General features: G+C 34.8%; 2 protein-coding genes across 2 annotated transcripts in view; one reads left to right on the forward strand and one right to left on the reverse strand.

Annotated features, from left to right (window-relative positions):
• Window positions 1-25,701, forward strand: part of LOC141835839 (endoribonuclease Dicer homolog 2a) — a 50,985-nt gene that overhangs the window by 10,862 nt on the left and 14,422 nt on the right. The window lies entirely within an intron of this gene.
• LOC141835840 (calcium-dependent protein kinase 20-like) lies at window positions 3,675-7,488 on the reverse strand. The gene is made up of 9 exons (XM_074723220.1): window positions 7,399-7,488; window positions 6,520-7,115; window positions 5,880-6,003; window positions 5,563-5,706; window positions 5,270-5,422; window positions 4,928-5,043; window positions 4,589-4,756; window positions 4,142-4,372; window positions 3,675-3,967 (listed from the first exon to the last, which is right to left on the reverse strand). The coding sequence occupies exons 2-9, from the start codon at window positions 7,030-7,032 to the stop codon at window positions 3,812-3,814; spliced, it is 1,605 nt and encodes a 534-aa protein (XP_074579321.1). The 5' UTR covers window positions 7,033-7,115; window positions 7,399-7,488; the 3' UTR covers window positions 3,675-3,811.

Genomic DNA, 25,701 nt, shown 5'->3' on the forward strand with positions numbered 1-25,701 from the left:
TCAACTCAAGTCTAATAAAGAACATTCTATTCTCGAACAAAGAGTTTACAATCAACTCAATAGTTGACTTAACACTTTAGTCAATTAGTGCATCCCTCAATCGACTCAATCCACTCAAAGATCCCAACTATACTTAGCTAAACCCTCGTAAGCTCATGCAAAGCTTTAAAATCAAAATTGACCATAGACTATAACCCATAACCTATTGTTCTTTAGTCAAAGGTTCTTTACAAGCTAAGTAGTCCCTACGTATTTACTCACATCTTCCTTCAATGGTGTTGTGTAAAAAGTGTGAATCTTAAGATTACAATCTATACATAGGTGTTGATTTGACGTGGTCAAGACAACTCGTTTGTTGAGAAATTTATTCTGTAATAGAGTTTACATAATAGTTTGATCATCCTTCATTTTTATGCATACAATTATATAGGGGGCACAAACTGAACTATTTATTCGTCTTTACTAAAGAATAGTGTGAGCACAATTACATGGTGAGCACACAATTCTCACTAATTAAACAGCTTTGATCGCAATTCTACAATACAATGTCAAATAAATGCTCATTTTTTCTAACATCAAAAGGACGTCACGTCTAAAGTGGTTTTCCCTAAATATCCTCAAACCCACTAAAAATTCATCTTCCTTTCACCCAAGAAAACTAAATTGTGCACTCAATCGGTCTGACGTACCTACTTAAGTAGATTCACATAGACTTGGGCAAAATTGTTATATGGATTATAAATTTTAAAATATATATTAAAACTTTATAGAATTTTTTTTTAAAAAAAAATAGATAGTAAAATGATATAAATTTTGTCATAAAATTTTAAAACTACTCTTAGGATTATAAAATTACTACATAGATATTTTGCTGAGTAGTTTGACCACGTTAAAAGCATGTATTGATTCCAACCTCCTCCTAGAATGTATATACATATATTTATTTTTAGGACATAATTGAGTTGATTATGATGGAGCAGAATTACTGAAGTGGGTAAAGATCGAATCTCGGTAAAGCCGAAGTAATGTCCTCCTTCGTCGTGGTCAACTATAATTTCTCGATTTACCTTCTCATAGACAGTCGTAGGCCGACCGTATGGGGTCAATCGTGTAATGGATTCTACCTTTTTACTGAAGTATATCCATATATTCATATTTAAAATTTAACTTTAAACGATCGAGTAGTAATTTTAGTTATAATTACTATATAGTTATAATAGGTTGGTCACTTTAAGAATATATATGTAATTTTAATTGCCTTGTAGAGTAGATCTATCTATTTTATAATCAAAATTTAAGAAAAAAATAATCATATATTAGTTTGGACCGTAATTGTTATATAATCAAATTCGACTCAAATTAATTATCATATTTTTATTTATATTTTACCTCATTTTTTTTAAAAAAAAAGTCAATTTTACATGTAAACCTATAAAATTTATTTTACTTTGATCTATTATTTTATAAAAATTTACATCTTTATCAAATTTTTTAGATTTATAACTCTAAAAATTTTATATTCTTTTGATATTCTTTTTTTTAAGTATAATTCACATATATAGAGCAACTGTTAAAAAAAATAAGAGATTTTTGTTTACCAACTAACAATTTTTTGAAAAAATATATAATATTTTGTTAATTTTTAAATTTATAATTCATGTAATTTAGGCATATATGTTAGATTGGTTAGGCAACTGGTAGATGGACACATGAGAGTGCAGTGACTTAGAAGGGTAAATTTGATATGATAAAATTACATAAGATATCTATTCGTAAGAGATCTTCTATTTTAGCTTTTAAAAACTAGAAAACAAAGCTATAAGGGTTTTTGCTTGACTAATTTCGAAAGTAGACGATTTTCCTTTGATTCACCTATCAGATAAAACAGGAGCATTGAAATGGAAAAACAATATTAATCAACAGACTTATCTTGATCAGCCAAAAGAGTGAGATTTCTGAGGATACTAGTTTGAACTAGAGAGCTTAAGGAGGCGAATTGAATAGGCACCAAGTTAAGTCGAGGTATTCAGGTGACCAAAGTAAATCGAGGTGCTTAGGACATTAGGCTAAGTTAGGGAGTATTCAGGACAACAATCAACAATCTAAGTCAGGAGTGCTTGGGAGACTGAACCAAGTTAGAGCACTTGACGCCAGGTAGAAAAGTAATCATTCTAGAGGCAAAATTTTAAAGAAGACAAGAAATCACCAAAACGTAGAGATGTCATCTTTAGGTTTAATTGAATAAAATTAATTCAAAATAACAAATAATCTCCTAACATCAACTAAATAATTATTTAAATGGACTTAAAATCATACGATGCAAAAAGATGAAAATATTTCTAATAGGAAAGATAAAAAACTTTAAAGCCACCAAAAAAACCTTAAATGATATTTTTTTGATCCAAAACTTGATTGTTACAGTTCCACCTCGATAATCAATTGTAAATCTCTGAATGAGTTTCGATTTGATAGTTAAAGGTACCGTAATTCAACATGAGTAAAAAATTATGACCTCTCAAAACTCAAATCCTCTTATATCAGTACTCGACGACCTAGCTAAAGACTGACTTGGGAGGTTGAACGACCTAGCTAAAGGGTGACTTGGGAGGTCGAGCTACTGAATGACTCGAAAAGTCGAGCTGTGTAATCAAGGAGGTCGAACTAGGTGGTCAGGAAACTACAACCAAGGCATGTGTGATAAACACAATTTTTTTAAAAAATAGATTCGTCTCTTCTTCAAAAGTACATAATGGTTTGAACGGACGACTATTTCGTAACATACAATGGTTCAACTACATACTTAGTAATCAAGCAATGATTATTTGTGGCAAATTGAAGATGTACCTGAATGTTATTACCAGAAAGGTGGAGAAAGAGTAGAGAAACACTGGCACATCAATAGAGAGAATGTGGAAAAGTTAATGGATGATTATATCATCTGTAGTCCAAGGAAGAGTCTCTATTTATAAGCTTGAAGTCTTAACAATCATTAATCTCGCCTCTTAATGGCTATTAATTGCCTATGTTGGCTAGCATGGATGCCAACAACTCCACTTGATTAATGGTTGTCTGTTTTAATCAGCAACCAACCATTCATGTGTATGTTTTAAATTTGAGGCGGCAAAAAAAAAAAAAATCTAAGTGACAACATTAGCTGCGCTACTTGAGTCAACATAACATTCAACATGTGTAAATCATGATTACACACAAAATTTCATTTGTATTGAAACTCCTAAAGTGAGACTATTCCAATTTTAGGGTTTAGGGTTTTTAATAACATTCACTTTTCCAACACTAGCTACGCAAAATTTATCTCCAATAATATACATAATGATTAACATATAACATGGTGAAGGAAAAAAAAGTTAGGTTCAATTAATTTTTTCAGTTAGCTTATGTTACTTAGATAAACTATATAAGTGTAATTAACCTTTCATATAGCATAGTAGTTCTAATATATACGCGCGCGCGCGCGTGCGTACGTGTGTGTGTGTGCGCGTGTGTGTGTGGAGACTTGTACCTCATTATTATAAAAGCAAATCTACAACTAATATACCGAGATACATCTGTCCACAGTAAAGTTGTTATATCCACCTCCCTGCATCAATATCCTACAACTAATCGCCTATATACAACCCCTTAATGTGCGATTCCCATGCTAATCTCAAGCAGAGTAAAGTAAAGTTTTGTAGAGGGGTTTGGTCCTAGATTTACAAGAAAAAGCAATTCTTGCAGGAAAGAATATTAGAGAAACCAACAAACAAAAGAAGCTTTCTAATATTGAATGCTCGGGCATATACTTGCTTAGTTCTTAGCTATCATGATTCTTAAGCTCTAAAGATCCATCCTTCATCAACTTTGAGCTGAGGGTACTGAACCGCTCCCTTGAGTATTGCCTTGATGCCTTCCTCCAATCTGTGCCAGCCTTCATCATTGCTGCAAACTCCTCGTAACTTATTTTTCCATCCTGCAACAGATTACATGCTCATTATCGACAGTTTGCTCTTCAAGTTCGTAAAGAAACCATAAAATAGCTAGTGGCAATAGCATGGCCTTATGGACATTATTTTATACTCTGATTGTTTGTTTAATAACAAGAACCTTGTCATGGAGCAACCAGGAATGGATATAAATAACTAACCTTGTCTGTGTCAACATCATGATAAATAGCACTAATGACTTCTTCATGATTTGGACCGATATCATCAGCCAATGAATCTCTGAGCTCTTCCATTTCTATATAACCACTTTTGTTTTGGTCAAAGTATGAAAACGCTTTGTGAAGGTGCTCTTCATTTTCAATCTTCCGCAGGTGAATTGATACAGCAACAAATTCACCGTAATCTAGAGTACCGCTTCGATCAACATCAGCCTGTCATAAACAAAATGTTATTAGTTTAGTAAATTTTAAGCAAATTTTTTTACATTGTTAACAATAATCTTCAATAATTTCCTATCAAGATTCACATCGTGTTCCTCTGTGGGCATATAGTAGTCAAGAATTTGACATAAGATAATTTGGATGCAAGTACTAAGGTTCTCAATCTCAGACAGCGTCCAGAGATTCAAAACTGAGACAGATGCTTACAGCATCCATTAATATCTGGAGATCAGCATCTGGAATCTGATGGCCAAGCTTGTGCAGACCAAGTTTCATCTCTTCAAGAGAAATGCTTCCTTTTTTGTTTATATCTAACTTCTGAAACATTTCCTTAATGCCAGCAGCTTCTTCTTCAGATAAATATTCAGCCATTACCTGAAAATGATCAGTTTAGATGTGGATCAGCTTGAACATCGTCAACTATTATAAAAAGGTCACAGAATACAGAATAAGACAACATGCTGGTGCACGTATTCAAGATCTTAATTCTTTTGGATTCAAATTAGAATCCAATCAATACGACCACAAACATTCTTAAGTGCATACCCTTAAGGCTTTCTTTTTAAGTTTGTTCATAACAGAGAACTGCTGCAATCTTGCTCGTACAGTTTCACCAAGATTAACATTAGGAGCTTTCTTCGCGTTCTGCAGCCATGGATGATCTGCAACATCATTGCATTGTTACAAAGCCCAAAGCATACATGAGTTACAGAACAGAAAATTTTATTCTGATCAGTACTAAATAATTGAATTTCCTTAAGCTATTGAGCACACAGTTCACTACCAGCAACTAATTCTTAAAAACGACCAGTTTTGCTTAATTAACAAGGATCAAGTAATGTAAACTTCAAAAGGCATTGACAAGGAATCAAATAAACTCAAAATTACCAAGGACTTGCTGAGCTGTAAACCTCTTGTTGGGGTCTGGATCAAGCATATGCATCACAAGATCTTTAGCACCACCAGAAACTCTTGGCCAAGGTTCTCTCTTAAAATCTATCACAGAATGTAAAATTGCCTGTGCAACACCCTGTTCAGTTTCTGCATTGAGAACAAAATCAGATGGCTAGCTGATGCTCAAAAGCAAATTAGACGAACAAACAAGTTTCGTATAAACTAATTGTATTAACTGAACTCAGAAGCAAAATTTGTCAATGCCTATCACTATCAGAAGAAATCACCTGCCCAAAATGGGGGGACACCACAAAGAAGGATGTATAGTATAACTCCAGCACTCCACACATCAATTTCTGGGCCATAATTTCTCTTTAGAACCTCTGGTGCCATGTAATAAGGACTGCCGACAATTTCAGTGAAGCGTTCGCCTGGTAAAGCACAAGAAATTCATCACAGTATAAATACAGACAGAAGAGCTTATACATACGGCAAACTCCATGTCGATCCAAATGGATATCTGATAGTTATATGTAAATTCACAAGTTAAACATTGAAGGTAGAATATAGCATCATCAAATAGTCACTGAAGAAAGCAATTTACCAGGTTTAAAGAAGACCGACAATCCAAAATCAATGGCTTTCAGTGGTGCATTTTCCTTTTTGTTCCCAAACAGGAAGTTCTCAGGTTTGAGATCCCGGTGCATGACCCCATGCTCGTGACATACCTGACCAAAGTAGGAGGCAAACTTTCAAACAATTATTTAATTAAAATTCAAATGACCCACCCACAAGAGTATCCCACAATCAAAGAGCGAGAATATATCTGATTGTGCTTCTAGGGACGAGAAAAGAAATACCTGCACCAAAAAACATAATAGAACCTCTAAAAGAATAAAAAGCATAAGAACACGTTCATTGAAGGGCAAGTCAGCCACTCACATTGAGTTAGTCAGGAAAGAACTGAGAGACATTGTTTACCTTTTGGCAGTGGTGGAATATTCAAAATAGGCAATTTTCAAAAGGTTAATTTTACCTGATGAAAATATCGCTGCGCACCACTTCAGTTGGCAAAGGAAAAAGGTTTTCTTTTAAGACATTAATGGATTGAGTATTAAAACTTTGAATAAGACACGAAGCACTTGCGAGTTCCAGAGAGGATCACAATGCCAATAATTTGCATACGAAAACACACATCAACAAATGAAATTGTTGGATAAGAAAATGGAGATGAAAGATTTGACCTGAATCACTTCAATGATCGTACGCGTCACGGCAGCTGCCGCCCTTTCGGTGTAATGCCCCCTTGCGACGATCCTATCGAAGAGCTCCCCTCCTTCGCATAGCTCCATGACGAGGTGGACGTTGGCGTCGTCCTCGTAGGTGTCCTTGAGGCTGACGATGTTGGGGTGGGCGGGCAAATGCCTCATGATCTCAACCTCCCGGCGAACGTCCTCAATGTCAACGGCGGTGCGCAGCTTCTTCTTAGAGATGGATTTGCAGGCAAAGTGCTCCCCGGAGGACTTTTCGGTGCATAGGTAGGTGATGCCAAATTCGCCGCGACCGAGCTCCTTCCCGAGCTCGTACCGGCTGCAGATGTCTCTGCCTGTGGGATTCCTGAGGACGCCCAAGCCAGAGCTCTGACCCCGGTTGTAATCGATCGAAAAGGGATTCTGTCTCTTCTCCCTCTGTTTCCCCTTCTTCTTCTTCCTCGCCTTCCCATCAGGATCACTGGGGGCTGCGCAGCAATTGCCCATTGAGGTTTAACAGATGCCGCAACCAAAATCCAGTATTTTCCCCCAAGGATAGAGCTAAAGTTCTAGTCCCTTTAATGAATGAACTGCGGGACGGAACAGCATGATGAGCTCCCTTTGTCAAATCTGGAAGAAAGATGACAAAAAAGGAAGGAAAAACTCCCTGCAACTTGTAGAAATCATCTTTTGTTTTGCTTGTCGAAAAGCAAAAACGAACAAACAGAGGATCAAAATTGCACACTAACCCGGCGGATAAACGAACAAGTAGAATTTCAAAAGGCCAAAACTTTAGAATTCGTGAGAGGTAACACTATATATATATATATAGACATATAATAGCAATCGGAAAGATGCAACGTTGGAGATCACCTTTCCCCTCTGGGTTTCTCTCCGCTCGGTTCCCCCCTACTTCGTCGTATTCACCTTTCCACCTACTCAGAGGAAAGAAAGGTGATCAAGAGCCCATTTATCTCTCGATTGAGAAATTTTGAAAGGAAAAGAGAGAGAGAGAAAAAAAATATAGGCGAAGGCACAGAAAACAGAAGCTTCTGTTCCAGAATGGCAGAAGGAAAGAAAGATTGTCCCTCTCTAGAAACCATGACTCAGACGGAGACCTCTTAATTTGTCAACAGCGGCTGGCATCGTCAAATTCTTGACATTTAAGGCTGTCTGTGTTTACACTCCCTCAAGGGAGAAAACGTGAAAAAGATTAGAAAACGACAGAGACCCACCCAATTGCATTCCTCCGAATGTGTTAACTTGGTGGTAAGAACGGCTGGAGGAAACAAACTCCTTTCCTTTGTTTATCGACCGTTGGGAACACATCACCCACCGTCCAGATGGCAACGGCTAATACCATTTATTTGTAGGGCAAAATTTGAAAGGGGTCGCTATTATCAAATTATTAAAATAATCTCTCTTTTTTTTAAAAAAAATGTTTATCATTGAAAAGATGTTCAACTAGTGTATTTTGTTAAATTTGTTCCTCTTTTGCACTTACTTTTTCAAATTATGTTTCTCTAACCTGCCTCTTGCCATTTCAATCATTCGACAAGATTCTCTTATACTCTCGACGAGATTAAGCTGCAAGCAAGAGAACGAAATCGTGAACAATGTAAGATAGTATGTTAGTGTCATCAGGTCTTCAACCAAAGAGTTTTGGTGTTGGAGTAATGATTTGACTTAAACTCAAACTGTCATACTGTGAGTATTGATAAAGTTTGTCAAATGCGCAAATGTAGATTACTTGACAAAATTATTATAAAGGTGTAATATATGAAGTTTAAGTGTGTCAAGCTCATCAAATATTTGACAATTATAGAAATTTAAGTAGGTTGAGGACCAAATATTTAACAAGTTAAAGTTCAAACCTATCAAGTAATCGGATGCCTAACTAATGGAAATCCTAATAGGTCATGGCTGATGAAATACTTGATGTTTCAGTTAAATACTATGGATGATCAAGTCATCGATCAATGAACTAGCTAACGTATGTTATATTTGAGAGAAATCTTAACACAATTGCTTTAGATATTATACTATTTATTAGATAAATCAAATCACTATTTGAGTATATATTCTTTATGTATATGATTTGATCTTAAGCTGAATTACTGATGCCCACAATACAATACATAATATAAGAGAAATTATGATTGGATTACAATTAGTGATTATCTTTACATGTGCAATTATGTACATATTGAAATATTTTTTAGCTGATGAATTGATGAGATTGAACATCATTAATTCTGTAAGACTAACATATGCTAGACTCTTTGATTTTGCTAAGCAACCGATCTAAAAATATTGGGATATTGAGAGTTAACATATGGATGTTGGTTAAGGATAACTAGTTCATTTAAAATAATATGCCATGAGATTTCATGTGGTTCTATGAATGTCTATGAAGATTTTATTGCAGCTCGAGTACAAGTTTCCTCTGACTTGAGGTATTCAAGTCATCTTGGTTATGGAGACTTATACTTTAACATATTAAGCAAGCGTCTATGGAGGTATAAACTCAAGATGATTAGGTATAAGTTAAAATGTCCAAAGGTGTTTGAGTAGCCAACAGAGAATTCACCACTTCTTTAATTAGGAGACGTATACCCTATGACCACTTGTCAGGATTGTTACTCACAATTTTTGGCCAAAGTAATAACACATCAAGAGGATGGTCTTCTTAGACAATTATTTTGAGTAATTTGAATCCGCAAGATAAGGAACTACAGCTTGGGCTAGGTGTGATGTAGTTAGCCTAGTGGAGACTAACACATAGATAATGTCTTGAACTAAGTAGGTATAAGATGGTGAAAGGAATAGAGGCACGATCAACCGTAGCTGCTAAAGGAGTCTGAAGTGGTTCTAAAATCACTTGTGATTTTTTGAATAATTGGGGGTCATGATGTATTACTAGGGGTTACTCATGATCGACTCGTAATTAATAGTTAATTATAGACAACCAACATAAATCAGGAACCTATAAGGTCACACGCACTATGAGTTTCTCCAAGAAACATAAAATGAGATCGAGAGAGATTGAGTCTAATTGGACTAGACGAAGGGCAAATATAAAACATATTTTGTGCAAAAGGAAGCAAGGATGAGCCACATCTTTAAAAGACAAAGTTGATCATTTTTGATTTAATTATAAACTAAATTGGTTTGGTTTAAATTAAAGGTGATTTGATTTTGAATTAATGTAGTTTAGTTGCGAACCAAACTTAAGTTTAGCGGTTTTGACTTTGAGTTAATGGATGTGAATTTTTGGTTAGCAAACCAAATTCGTTAGAGGTCAATAATATAACTTTTATGAAGAGTTATTTATAATGTTTAAAACCTAATTTTTTGGTTTAAAACCATAACCCCTCTTCTTCCTTGCCACCCAAGCAACCCGATTTAGTTTTGAACTAAACTTGAGGCTAAAAGATAGGAGTTTAGTTTAACAGATTTTGTTAATATTTCTTAATAAATTTTTTTTTATTAAATACCTATAAATATATCTCTTATGAAGAGTTATTTACAAGTATTAAAAATCTAATTATTAGGTTTTAAAAATCCAACACAAACTCCTCCTCTTTTTCTCTTGTCACCGCCCACAACAAGGAGTTCTCTTCTTGTTGCCACTGCCAATAAGCTAGGGCTTCTTGTTGCCACTGACCAAACAGCCTATTCCAAAGCTTACCTTCAATTTCTAATTGTTAGGTTTGAAAAATCCAACATAAACTCCTCTTTTTCTCTTGCTGCCGCCCACAACAAGGAGTTCTCTTCTTGTTGCCACCGGCAATAAGCTAGGGCTTCTTGTTGCTGTTGACCAAAGAGCCTATTCCAAAGCGTACCTTTGGTTTATAATTGTTAGGTTTTAAAAATCCAACACAAACTCCTCTTTTTCTCTTGCCGCCGCCCACAACAAGGAGTTCTCTTCTTGTTGCCACCACCAATAAGCTAGGGCTTCTTGTTGCCACTGACCAAAGAGTCTATTCCAAAGCTTACCTTCGGTTTCTAATCCACCTAGGATAAGTGCCTCCCAAGGGTCGGTCGTTCTAGAGCCAAAGAAAGTTGCAAACATGCAGTGGAACCAAGGAACACAAGGAGAACATTAATGGTTGTTTCTCCACCGAAAGTTATCACTTCTTCCTTTCAATTTGGTTTTTGTTTCAGGGAAATTGCTGCCGTTGGAACATCCATACCATATTGGTTCACTATCCCTTCTTGACAGTGAACCATACGAACTTTGAATGGAGGCGTAATCCCCTCTGTCCAATCCGATTTGTATCGCCAGGTTGCTTTAAGCAGCTGGATATGGAATCAGATCGTAGGTCCTCTTTCAGATCGTTTGTCTCCTCCCTTCGATTAGTATCACAGTGGAGACACGACACATGACTTAGATAACTCATCTCGAGGAGATCTCGATGTTAATACGAGTAGAGGCAGCCTTGCTCAAGGTTGCTAGTTGATGTCGTTTTTGCTTCACATCATTCGGAAGGTATAAAATTGTTTATGTCTTATTTACAATTATGTTTGAATGCATGTGTTTCCTTGGATGAATTTTTAACTAATTAGTTATAAATTTATTTATTATTCTTCCGTTGCCATGATTTATAAAATTAAAATTTTAAATTACGTATGTAGAAATCCAACAGTGGCATCAGAGTCACCGCATATTCAACATAGATTGTAGATCTTTGTTTGATGTGTTGTAGATTGTCTAAAATTTTATTTTAGATATGTTAGGATATTTTAGATAAGGGAATTATTTTTCTAATCCAATATAAAATTTTTCATATTTTAAAAAGTTTTAGAATCTGTTTAAAAATTTAATTTTGAAAATTATTTTCTAATATGATTAGAAAAAATTAATTTTAAAATTATTTTCTAATTAAATTGAAAATTATAGATTTAGAAATTTTTTCTAATATGTATATTTATATAGATTTGAAATTTATATATAATATATATATAGATATATATATATATATATATATATATATATATATATATATATATATATATATATATATATATCCGAAATTAATTTAGGACAACGAATAACATAACTCTTACCATAATATATGTCATGTCATACGCATGATTAATATGATTAATGTATCTTATATTGAAATATCATGATTATGCCATGTGATGTATGTAAATAGTTTGTCTATGTTGTATATAGTTAATGAGACCTAATAGGAAAGCCCTTATTTAAATTTTAAAGCTTACATCTTCCATTAATATGGTCAAGAATTAGAGTTTAATTATAAGCAGGTTGTTGGACTCTCTCCAATCTCAACTTATAATTAAAAATGTTCAGACCATGACTTCTCCAAGGTCGATGTGAATAGGGGTAAAGTATATATATATATATGTTATGAGTTAACAATCCAATGTTTGTGCAAATATCAATTAGTTGATAGTATAATGTAATAGTTATATATATGCGATATATAATTGGTATACTTAATACCTACCACTAGAAATAAGAATGACTTATTGGACTCTCTCCAAGGTTGTTCTTATCTATAGTGGACATCAACACACTTGGAGAAAATCTACCATCTCCCAAATTTAAAGTGAGAATTTTTGAATTTGATAAGTAAGTGGGATTCCCATTTATGCATATAAATTGTTTGCATTACATAATTAAATTCATCTTTCTTAGTATGCTCAATTGTGTATTTCTAGATTAATAGAATCAGCATATTTTCTTTAAAGTTACGCTCAATTTTGGACACCAATAAATTAACTGGATCGAGCTTCTTGGACTAACTTTGAAATCTGAGAATTATTCTTAAGGTTGAAAAGATAGCCTATATCTTGGATGAACCTCTTTCCTCGAGACTACTTGATGATGTAACACCGGATCAACTATTGGCCCATCAGAAATATACGCTAATTCTGAGCTTACTAGTTATATCATTATAGCCTTAATGTCCCCAAAACTGCAAAAATAATATGAGAATATAGATTCTTATATGATTGTTTACCATCTTCATGAGATCTTTGATGAGCAAGCTAGATCCAAAAAGTTTGAGATCACCAAGCTTCTCTTTCGCTCAAAGATGCAAGAGGGGTCATTTGTAATACAGTTTGTACTAAAGATGAATGACTACATTGAGCGATTGTGATCACTTAGACTTATCATGGATCATGAATTAAGTCAAATAAGATAGTTTTCCTAATAGCTATTCGTAGTTTGTGATGAACTATGAGATGAACCATCTTGAATCTACGATTCCACAGATGATTAACATGCTCAAGATAGTGGAGCCATCTGCTAATAATAGAAAGATTTGATGTTACTTAACACTTTGAAGAAAGGTTCTAAGAAAGGAAACTCAAAAGATCAAGCTAAGAGAAAGAAAAAGGCTAAGAAAGAAGAACCGACACCAAATGGATTATGTCACCATTATGGCAAGATGGGACACTGGTGAAGAATGTGCAAGATTTATTTGAGTCCATTAAAGAGAAGGCATCTGATGCCCCATCTCCTTCAAGTGTGCTCGTAAAGATGATCGATTAACATCCTACACATGACATTGTCACCTTGGCCATATAAGTAAGAAATGCATGTCTGAATTACACAAGTGTGTAATTTTGGATACATTTAAATTGGATTCATTTGATACATGCGATTCATGCTTAAAAGGCAAGATGACTAAGTTACCTTTTAAGAGAAAAGGTGAACGAGACAATGACACTTTGACCCTTATATATACCGATGTATGTGGACCCATGCCGACTCATGTATGAGGAGGTTATAGCTACGTCATCACCTTCATCGATTATCACTCACGATATGGGTATGTGTATCTATTGAGATACAAATCTGAAGCCTTTGAAAAGTTCAAAGAATTTAGACATGAAGTAGAGAAACAACTTAGTAAAAGTATTAAAATACTTCGATCCAATTGAGATGGTGAATACTTAAGCCAAGAGTTTCAAGATTATCTCAGGGGCAATAGAACATTATCTCAATGGATTCCTTCTTATACACCATAGCATAATGGGGTGTCAGAAATGAAACTAAATCTTATTGGGCATGGTTACGTCAATGATGAATCATGCAAATTCTTTTGGGATTATACACTCAAGATAGCTGTTTACTTGCTAAACAGAGTCCTGACTAAGGCAGTCTCTACCACTCTATATGAGATATGGAATAGTAAAATACCTCATTTATCTTATTTAAAGATATGAGATTGTTATGCTTATGTGAAGCGGACTATATCAGACAAACTTGATGTTAAGTCTGATAAGTATCTATTTATTAGATACCCTAAGAAAACTAAGGGTTACCAATTCTTTCATCCCTTGGAACAAAAGGTGTTTGTTTCAAGGTATGTTATTTTTCTAGAGAAAGAGTTTCTCTTACAACAAAATAGAGGGAGTGAGATTGAGCTAAGGGTAGTTCAAGAAACTCCAATAGACACACAAGAGACGCCTAATACCCACTACCTATTACTCATATGGATGAGGTAATGACTGAACTTGTGGTTACACTGTTCCTTCGTAGATCTAGTAGGACATGTCTAATTCCCAAGAAATATAAATTTCTTATAAGTGGATCAAGAGACTTACTACTCATTGAGGATGAGGAGCCTACCAGTTCTGAAAAGTTCAGAAAGAGACTCATGGTTAAAAGCCATGAAATCGAAAATGGATTTCATGTATGAAAATCAAGTTTGGAACTTGGTGGACCCACCCGAACAGATAACTCCTATAGGGTGCAAATGAGTTTTCAAGAAGAAAATCAATATGGATACTAATTTTATTACCCATAAAGTAAGACTGGTGGTAAAAGACTAAAGACTATTGTTAAAAATAAGGTATTGACTATGACGAAATTTTTCACCAGTGGTTATGCTTAAGTCAATTCGGATACTCTTAGTCATAGCAGCTCATTATGATTATGAGATATGATAGATGGATGTGAAAACAATGTTTCTTAATGAAAATTTATCAAAGGATGTGTATATGATATAACTCAAAGATTTCACATCTGTTGATAAAAAAAAGTATGCAAGTTCAACGGTCCATTTATGGACTGAAGCAAGCATCGAGGAGTTGGAATATCCATTTTGATAAGGTAATCAAAGAGTTTAATTTTTCACAAAATCCAGATGAACCCTATGTGTATATGAAGGTTAGTGGGAGTGCGATCGTATTCCTAGTATTATATGTTGATGACATATTAGTTATAAGAAATTATGTGTTAGTTCTACAATCTATCAAAGGTTTGATTGTCAAAAATATTCTCCATGAAAGATATGGGAGAAGCAACATATATCCTGTTGGTGCAAGAGGTACTAGTTGTAGGATCGGAAACACGCTAGAGGGGGGGTGAATAACGTGTTTGAACGCTTTTTGATTTTTGTAAAAAACTCGAGTGCGAAAGCGGAAGCAAACAAAGTAACGAATACCGAAACGAAATGCAGTAAAGTAAAGAACACAATTTATTTTTACTTGGTTCACAGCGCAACGCTGCTACTCCAAGGCCCACGGTCCTTGATCGTTTACGTTGGGCAATCCACTAACTCACTTTCCCTTGTCCGGCAGCAAGTGTATCGAAAATTCAAGTACAGAAATCGATTACAATATTGATATGAATTTAAGTACAACCGTTACCAAACTTTCGCTCCCCGGACGTTGAATTCGGCGTTTTCGGTGTCAAGGACAGTTGCTTGAGGCAGGCACAGTACCAACGTCGAAGTTGGAAGGCTCGGGAATCACGGGAACGGAGTTTGGAGGCGTTTGTGTTGAATGCTCTGGCTGCTGCTCGCGGAGGCTTTATATAGCCGGCCTGGGTTTTGATGATTTAGGATTTTTACGATTTTAAATCGATTCAATTTTGGGCTTTTACATGAAAATAAATTATAAAATGAATCGATTTGATCATAATTGTCCTATATTGCATAATTTAAGGCTTGATATAATTTTTGTGATTTAATGGTGAATTTTTGGCATTAATTTGATTTTTATTGATTTTAGGGCTAAATCGGACCCAACTCGAGCTAAACCGTGGTCAAATCAAGTCAAAATTGCCAAACCGATCAAGCCAACACGGAGGACATGACTCAGATCGAGCCCGATCAAAATTTTGAATTTTTTGGAAACCCTAGACTGCCCTAGAGCCTAGATCAATTTCAGACCGTTGGATTCAAAATCAAAGGCCCAGATTCGCTTGATTAATCACGTATATAAATAAAAACCTTAATCGATGAACAGTGACTCGCCGTCACTGTTCATCGTCTTCGAGCTCCTGCTGTTCTGTTCGGCGACGTACCAAACGGCGTGCCCCCCATCTTCCCAATCCAATTCCATTGAGTTCTTCGATCCCTGAAGAGTTTTAAACCGGTCTTTTGGGTATAAATCGGTGGCCGGACGCTGCTCGCCGGAGAGGGTTTCTCCGGCGTTGCAGAGCTCTGTTCTTGACTGTTCCGGCGAGGTGCTGAGGAATTCGAAGCCGCAACTTGACGAGGGGTTCTCTGAAGGGCGCGGAATACATCCAAGGGGTCAGCAACTTCATCGGAGCAAGGAGGAGGAGAGATTTCCGGTTTGCAGCTGAAATCAGTGCCGTGCCGAGCTCTGATTGTGCAGGAGAGGGTTTCTTCGGTTCTTCAGGGTTCTGGCACGCGAGAAGACGACCCCACGACCAGATTGAAGCTTCAGATGGGATTGCCGAAGCCACATTATTGGATTAAGCTGTTTGTTTGACACCAAATTGAAGAATCGAAGGAGGAGAAGAGGGAAGATGCAATTTACAGTTTCTGAATTTCATGTTTCTGATAGCTTCGTTTTTCTTCTGATTTCAATGTTTCTGTTAACTCAGATTCTTAGTAACTTTGTGAGTGTTTGTGTTTGATTCAAGTTAGCTGTTGTTTGGATTCAAATTAGTTTTAGAGCTTGCTTAGATTCGTTTTATAAATTCTAATTTGAAGCCCTATCGTGACACCTAGTTTAGGGCTTTTCATTAATCAAACCACATACTTAACTTGATCCTAGTTCCATAATCAAAACTCAGGTTTCAATGCATTGAATTTGATCTGCTAGTGCTTCCTGCACTAACAATAGTTTGTCCCTAGAGTTTCGATATTTGACAATACACCTAGGTCTGATCTATTTGACCAAGGATTCATCCAAATAGAATCTAATGTTTAGATGTGAGTGGAGTCTAGTCAAGTCAGTTTGACTAGAAGATTAGCGAGAAGTCTTAGTTAGTTAGACCGGGTAAGGAGAAATCCTAGTTATTATATTTGGGAGGTATCCTAAAGCAATCATCTTATGATTGTACTATTTATTAAATAAATAAAAATTTACTGTTTAAGTGCATATTTTATATGTTTGATTGGATCTTAAACTTGTTCACTAAATATCCACAATACATTTCATAGCATGAGAGAATTTGTGATTGGATCACAACTTGTGAGTTTCTCTACATGTGTAATTATGAAAGTATTGAAACTATCCCTAGTCGATAAATTGATGAACATGGACGTCATCAATTCTGTTGAGGCTAGAACGTTTATACTCCTTGGGTTACCAAGAAGTCGTTCTCACTAGCTGGAGATATTGGATGTTGAAAGTTAAACATGAATGCTAGTTAAAGATAACTAGTTCATTGGAGTGACCTGCCATGAGACTTCATATGGTTCTTTCTGTAAGTCAATGAAGATCTCAGTGCAGCTTAAGTGTGAGTTTTCTTGGACTTACGGTATTCAAGTCACCTTGGTCGCGGAAGCTTATACTTGATGTTTTAAACAAGCATCTCCAAGGAGGTGTGGATCCGAGATGATTGAGTATAAGTCGAAGTGCCCGAAGGTATTTGAATAGCTCACAAGGGATTCACCACTCTTTGTAAAAGAGACGTATACCCTACGATCGCTTGTTTGGATTTTATTGAAAGTCGTTGGCCAAAACAACACATGTCAAGAATGTGGTATTCTTAAACACGTGTACGAGTAACTCGAATCCGTAGAACAAGAAAGCAAGCTTGGGCTAGGTGTGACATAGTCAGCCTAGCAGAGACTGACACACACAGACCATGTTCTGAACCAAGCGGGTATAAGACGGTGAAAGGAACGAGGTACATTTCATTATAGCTGCTGAAAGGTTTAGAAATTATTCTGAAATCAATTGTTGATTTTTCAATCAATTGAGGATCATGATGTACTACTAGGTGCCACTCATGATCGATCCGAAGTTAAGGATTAATTACGAACGACCAACATTACTAGAAACCTATTGGGTCACACGTACTATAAGTTTTTTGGAAGGACTTAAAATGAGTTTGAGAATTGGATTCTCAGAACGAGAGAAATCTGGTTGGACTGGACAAAGGTAAACCAATGGGTTTCATCTTATGAAGACAGAATAAACAAAATCGAAATGTTCTGGTTATCGAATCAATCAATTCAATTTTGAACCAAAATTGAACTAACTTGGTTTGGTTCATGATGAAAGATATTTTGGCAAAATAGAAGCTATGACGGGCTTCGTTTTGAGAAGATGAAACGAACAAAACTTGTTTGGGTCAAATCAAATTTCGTTTGGTTGCTGAATTAAACATTTTGGTTGTGAACCAAGTTGAACCAAACTGGATTTGGTTCGAGTTGAATCAAATCAAGCAAACCCAAAAGCATTGAATTGGGTTCAAGGAAAACCCTAAACCCGGTTCAAGCTCTCCCCGGTTCGCCCCTTTTCTTCCTCAAATGTGCGATTCTGGCAAGATTAAGCTTGGTCCTTTTAAAGGGGACCTCGCCAGTAGCATTAGGTGAAGAGAGAACTCTTTTGATGCTTCTTCTCTTGTCATCTTGTCCCTGCCCTATTTCAACCCGATCTTGAGGAAGAAGAAGACACTGTTCCGGTCTGTCTTCTTACTTTTTCGGTCACCAGAAACCTCCTCTGCTGCCAGAGCTTCCTGTTGTGTTTGGTTGATAGCTGCTGGATCTCCTTTGTTGCTTGCTATTGCCGACCGAAGGAGTTCATCGGAGTTGCTGCCGGAACTCGTTCCTTGCTGTCGGAGCCCGAAGTTCTGGGAGTCACCATCAACATCGAAAAGATTCTGGTAACTTATCTTTGTAACATCACCGAAATTAAATTATCGGTGATCGTTAGAAAACCCCAGAAACGAATGCAACGTGTGTTGTTGCACGTTTCCAATATTAGGGTATCCTTTTGTATCGATCGTTGCTGATTGACGGCTAATACCACAACCAGTAACATGACTTATGCTTGAGAAGCTGTCCCGACAAAACTTGGTATGGATCACCGATAGAGATAAACTTCGACGAAGCTATTCAGTTTATGCCATTTTCGCTGAGCGTCATACGTCATGTATACGTAGAATAAATTTATTATTCTGAAAATTTTATTTTCTCAGCTATTCCATAAATTGTGTTGTATCTTGCATGCGTGGTTGTGAGTGTTATAATTACTTAGTTTATTATTTGTTTTTCTTCTATTGTGTACGTTTTTGAAACGCATAAACACGTGCAACGCACCGGGTCAATCCTAACAGTGGTATCAGAGCCAGGCTATGCAAGACGAACGCGAAAAAATTATATTTCATACTATAGTTAATTGTAAATTTTATATTAGGAAATATATGATTTAATTAAGATTTTTTCTAATTAGAATTGACCAGAAGACTAGTAAGAAGTCTTAGTTAGTTGAACAGGGCAAGAAGTCCTAGTCAATTAGAGTAGGCAAAAAGTCCTAATTCGAGGCTAGGCAGGAGAAGTTCTAGTTGGAGGCTAGGCAGGAGGGCAAGAGAAGTCCTAGCTGGATGCTAGATAGGAGAAGTCCTAGTTGGATACTAGGTAGGGTAAATCCTGGCTGGAGACTGTGCAAGAAGTCCTCATAAGTGAAGCTAGGCAAGGAAGTCCTAACTGGATGTTAGGCAAGGGAAAGTTCAAGCAGGTCAAGGGTGATCGGATGTTTGACAGGTGGGAAGTCTACTGAGTGACTAGTCCTAATTGAAGTTAGGCACGGATAAGCCTAGTAGGTTAGATCTACAGTGTAAGGCTTAGGTAAGCTTAATAGGTCAGACAAAATACAAGTAAGCTTAGGTTACTTATTTGTTGTATGTTGAGCTTGCAGTAACTAGGAGCTGGAAACAAGATTGAGGAAGCATAAGAGGAGTAAACAGAAGCAGTCGAATTAAACTCGAAGTCAACTTAGGTCAAATCCTACGGTGTTGCTATCTGGACGCAAACGACTTCATGACTCGTGCGATCGGGGAAACTCACAGAAGGGTGTAATGCACTCAAGGACTTCCAGATCGGTTATACAGGTGGTTTCGGAAAGGGATTAAGTCTTACTGTTAATACTTTCATTTATATTATTGATTGGACTGTAATACTGGATTTCTCCGCCTTTGAAAAAGTTCCAGAAAGGAGACCATTAGTGGATGGGCGTCTTCCCGCATATAGGCCTTGGACATACTAATCCTGCGAGTTAATGAACCAAGTAAAATCCGTGAGTCCCCTATGTTGTGTTTAATTTACTGCTAGTCTATTTGATAGAATGAATAACGAGCGTTATTCACCCCTCCTCTAGCGCGCACACCGATCCTACAATTGGTATCAGAGCAGACCTGCTCTTGATTGGACTAACCGCCACGGGAGTAAGAAGGCAAAGATGGAAGGGAAATAAGGTAAAATTGTTAAAGTTTCATTTTAAATTTTATATAATTTATTTTAAGTGTAGGGAGAGAGGGCATTACAAAAATTAGTGTCCTACTCGTAAGACTCGATGACACCATCGACGATAAAGGAGCATCTGATGTAGGAGTCCAGCGATACAAAGAGCAAATCATGTGCTTTGAGTGTTAGAAATGTGGACACTACAAGTATCAATGCCCGGAGAAGGAGACAAAATCGAAATTAGGGGTTGCGATTCTAATAAATCCATTAATTTATGAAAATGTCGCTAGGATTTTGCATGATAGAATTATTTTTTCTAAAAATTTATATAAGTTAGAAAATTAAAAAATTATTATTTGACAAAGTCAAACAATTTAGAAAATTCAAAATTACTACTTTGTCCAATCAAATTTAATTGATTTGAAAAATTAAAAATTAGAAAAATCCACATTAAAAATTAATTTAATTCATAAAAATATTAATTTAACCAATTCAAAATCTAATAATATTAGATAATTCAAAATTAATAAACTTGACCAATTCAAAATAAATTAGATAATTTTGAATTGAATTGAATTAATAATAATAATTTAAAAAAATTTAAACTTAAATCTTATTAAAAATTCATCTATCTTGACTAATTTAATTAATAAATTTAAATTAAAAAATATTTAACTAATTCAATTTTAATCAATTCAATCATTTAATTCAATTGTAATTAATTCTGATAATATAATTAATTTAGATTTAATTTAAATAAATAAAAAATTAGAATAATTCTTTAATCAATTCAAACAAGATAACAATAAACTGAAGAATTAAATTTTAATTAATTTAATAAATCTAAAAATAATTAATAATTTAATAAATATGATAAAATTAATAATAATCAAAATAAATACAATAATTTAAATTTAATTGATAATTTAAAATTAAATAATCAAGATAATCTTCATAATGAGATAAAGTTAAAACCTAACAAAATAAATTTTAAAATTAATAATTCAACCACTAAAAACTCAAAATTAAATCTTAATAATTCTTCTAATAAATTTTCAAACATTAAGAATACTAATTAAAATTTAAATATTAAAAATCAGAATTTAAATAATAAAATTAATTACAATCATGTACCATTTAATTATAAACGATGAATAAATTTAAAATTTTAAAATTAAATTTAAAAAATTTAAAATTAAATCTTAAAATTTAAAAAAAATCAATTTATCAATTTTAACATATCAAATGTAAAGTTTAAAACTTGAATTTAAATAATAAAATAAATTAACATCAATTTATATTTAATTATGAAATATAACTGAATTGCATAAATTAAAAATAAAGCATAAAAAACAAACAAACATAATTAAAACAAATACAATTAAAATCCATAAACTTAATTATAATAAAATACTTATAATTATGAAACTAATTAAAATATTATTTAATAAAATAAAATTTTAATAAAATTTAAAATATATCAAAGTGGGTTGACATATTCACGGGTTCACATGAAGTGTATCAAACTGAGAATTTTATATATTATTAGAAATAAAAAATTATTTGATTTGATTGACTCATGTATACCTGCCATGTGCATACATTTATTTTATTATTTATGCACATAAATATCGTATCATCATATTTAATTTCTGCTTAACATAGAATAGTTAGTTAAGGATAAATGATTAGTTAACAATTGCCCAACATAGTACTAAGATGAGGCAAGATGATAGTATGTTAGAGAAGATTAGTTTAGTTAGTCAAGTGGGGTAAGGAGAACCTTGCTTGGTTTGCTTAGCTAAGTGGAACTAACTGAAGCTACCTCATCACATCCTAGATTAGTTAGACCAAGGTTTTTCAAGAAGTTAGTTAAGCATATAATTTCTTGAAAAGACTTTGTCTAAGGAAGTAGTCATTATTCTGTAACCAAGAAGGCCCCTGCTTCACCATGACTTGGAAGTCAATTTTTAAAATGTGGACTTAACTTATGTTTAACTAATGGTTAAATATGAATCTAACATAATGTCAAACATTCATTAGAACTTAACTTAAATTAAATAAAAATAAAAATAATAAATCATCTCACAAAATTCATAAGGAAACTCTTATATGCTATATATTGAGGTACTTAGAATGAGTGAGATGATAAGGATTATTAAATCATAGAGCTTTGAAAATATTTTTCAAAAAATTATAAAACTATTTTCAAAAAATTATAAAACTATTTTCAAAAATTATAAAACTTTGATAATTGGTTGACCAACACTTAGACACAAAACCTTTAGATCAACACTAAGTCTAGAACTCTAAGACACATAAGCAGAAAATCCTTGTGGTTAACAAGGATGTCCTAAGAGAGTGTGTAGTTGAGGGAGAGGTTATTCTTGAAAGATCTTATTTTCAAAAGACCTTTAAAAATGGTATTTGAAAATCTTTAAAAACTCATGTTTGGAAAATATTTTAAAAAGTATTCTTTTAACTTAGAACAACCCCTAAGACACATAGAGATATTGTCTTGTACCCAATAAAGAGCCCTAAGAAAGTGTCAGATTTAAGGGGAAGTCTAAATTGAAAGCTTAATTAAAAGTCATATTTTAAAAATCCTTTTAAAAAATTACTTAAGTTAATTGTTCTTTTGACTTAAATCAATCTTTGAGATACATAGAGAGTTTGTCTTATGGTTAACAAGCAGACCTAAGAAAGTATCAGATCAAGGGAGAGGTCCAATATCAAAAAAGTAACCCGATCTTCAAGAAATTATCTTTTATAAATCCTTAAAAAATTTTAAAAAATCTTTACAAATCTATTTTAAAATCATGTTTTAAAACTATTTTTAATTATTCTTTTAATTTGGATTAAAACACATAGGGATGTTGCTTTGTGGTTCATAAAGAGTTCTAAGGACGTGTCAAGTTAGGAGGGAGATCATGATTAAAAGAATAATAATTAGTGTTTCAAAAACTTTTATTTTGAAAATCTTTTGAAAACTATTTTTTTAAAAAACCCTTCTTTGCAAAACTCTTTTGAAAATCTTTGCAAAACTCATTTTGAATTTTTTTAAAAAACTCTTTTGAAAACTTTTGTTTGAAAAATTATATTACAAAATCATTTGAAATCTACTGTGATCTTTCAAGAAATATCTAGACTAAGTTGTGACCATAAGAAATAATTTAATTATTGGTACGGTACAATCTTTTTGATGTATGAAAAAGGAGAGAAGGGAATTTAAGTTAAAAATATAGAATTCTCCCATATTCGTAAAACCCTAACCTGATTTAACATAAGAAATTATCAAAATAAAAAAGGGGAAGATTATTGATATAGGGAGCACTAGTCTACCTCCAGAGTTTCGATGTTTAACAATATACCTAAGCCTGATCAATTTGACCAAAGGTTGATTCAAACAAGACTTGATGTTTGGATATGAGTGAAGTCTAGTTAGGTCAAAGTTAATCAGAAGACTAGTGAGAAGTCCTAGTTAGTTGGACTAGACAAGAAGTCCTAGTTAGTTGGACCGGGCAAAAAGTCCTAGTTAGAGGCTAGACAGGGAAAGTCCTAGTTGCAAGCTAGGCAGGAGAAGTCCTAGTTGCAGGTTAGGCAGGGAGAGTCTTGGTGAGTGAAGCTGGTAGGAAGTTTTAGTAAGTGAACCTGGGCAAGGAAGTCTTAACTAGATGTTAGACAAAAGAAAGTCTAAGCAAGTTAAGAGTGACAAAATATTTGGCAGGTGAGAAGTCTACCGAGTGACTAGTCCTAACAAGAGTTAGGTAAGAAAAAGTCTAAACAAGTCAAGGGTGATCGGATGTTTGGTAAGTGGAAAGTCTACCTAGTAACTAATCCTAGCTAGAAGTTAGGCACAGGTAAGCTTAGTAGGTTAGATCTACAAGGTAAGACTTAGGTAAACCCAGTAAGTCAGACGGACTATAGGTAGGCTTAGGTAGTTTATTTGTTATATGTTGAGCTTGCAAAAATCAGAAGCTGAAAGCAAGACTGAGGAAGCATAAGAGGATCGCAAACAAAAACAATCGAATCAAGTCTAGAGTCAACTCAGTTCAAACCTGAGTAAACTGGATCTGGGCACTCAGATCATGTTCCGGGCACTCGGAGCATCTAGGCACCCCTGGTTAGTCCAAGCGCCCGGATAAGGTGGAATTGTCTTCGATAAGAGATCAGTTCGGGGCACCCAAAAAGGGATTTAGGTGCCCAAAATGTATTTATAAGGCCCCTATGTCCATCACAAGAGGACAAATCAAAACACTACTACTTCATCCTATGATGTTGCTAAATGTAGGACCAGTGCGTGCGTTAGAGGGGGTGAATAGCACTCTTGTTGTTCATTCGTTCTATTAATAACTTACAATGGATATCAGAATCACAAGCACAGGTGGCTCACGAATTTTCTTGGTTGCTAACCCCCCAGGATTAATACATCCAGGGCCTATACATAGGAAGGTGTCCGTCCATTAATGGTCTCCTTTCCTGAACTTTTTCGGAGACGGAGAAATCCGTCTTACAATCCAAAATATATAAATGAAAGTCCAAAATGTAAGACTATTAATGAAATAGCCAAACATTTGTGTTGACTGATCTAGAAGTCCTAAGCGCAGTGCATCCTTCCTGGAGCTTCCTTGGTAGCATGAGCAGGATACATTCGCGTTCACCACTATAGCAAGATGAAGAGTATGGGGAATTAGAGTTAGTCCTTACAGTGCACATTGAGGCCCTTATATAGACTCTTTCGGGCGCTTGAATTCTTATCCGGGCACCCCGTTCCGATCTGATCGGATCTCTTCGTTCTTTATCGAGGTTGATTCTTCTTTATCTATGCACTTGGACCATCCAGGGGCGCCTGGACCATTCGGGCGCCTGGATTAACATCCGAGTGCTCGAATCATGTCAACTTAGGTTTGACCTGAGTTGACCCCAGACTTAGTTTGGCTGCTTCAGTTTGCTCCTTGATGAGTTAGAATCGATTTATTTTTGGGTTTTTACATGAAAATAAATTATAAAATTAATCGATTCGTTCGTATTTGTTCTATATTGCATGATTTGAGGCTTGATTATAATTTTCATGATTTAATGGTGAATTTTTACATTAATTAAGTTTAATATATGGTAGGGCTCAAATCGGACCAAGATCGAGTCCAACGACGATCGAATCAAGCTAATTTGCCCAAATTGATCAAGCTCACATGGAGGACATGACCCAACTCAACTCTGATCAAGATTTATCATTTTTTTCACAAACTCTAGGCTGCCCTAAACCCCAGATCAAAGTTCCATCACAGGATCAGAAATCAAGGGCTCAGATCATTTGATTAATCAGAGGTATATAAACAGAACCTATGAATAGTGGGTTGCTCCACTATTCATCTTCGTCCCGACGCCACTCCCCGGCAACGACGTTAAAATTTGACAACCCTAGATTTGATGGATATGTCACGAGTAGGGTTGCAAATTTATTTTTAAATTATCGAAAACCCACAAGAAATACAAATAAATGTAGTATAGGGGCCTCGAGTCA

Source organism: Curcuma longa, chromosome 10 (assembly GCF_044706935.1).
Source record: "Curcuma longa cultivar G26 ecotype Majalengka, Jawa Barat chromosome 10, ITB_CL_G26_1.1, whole genome shotgun sequence".
NCBI classification, from domain to species: domain Eukaryota; kingdom Viridiplantae; phylum Streptophyta; class Magnoliopsida; order Zingiberales; family Zingiberaceae; genus Curcuma; species Curcuma longa.

Bases quoted from the DNA above. Each gene is read 5' to 3' on its own strand.
- LOC141835840 (XM_074723220.1), bottom strand. From the start codon at position 7,032: ATGGGCAATTGCTGCGCAGCCCCCAGTGATCCTGATGGGAAGGCGAGG. The intron at 5,423-5,562 runs GTGATTTCTTCT...TTCTCAATGCAG, and splicing joins TGTCCCCCCATTTTGGGCAG to AAACTGAACAGGGTGTTGCA. The intron at 3,968-4,141 runs GTTAGTTATTTA...AATCTGTTGCAG, and splicing joins ATGATGTTGACACAGACAAG to GATGGAAAAATAAGTTACGA.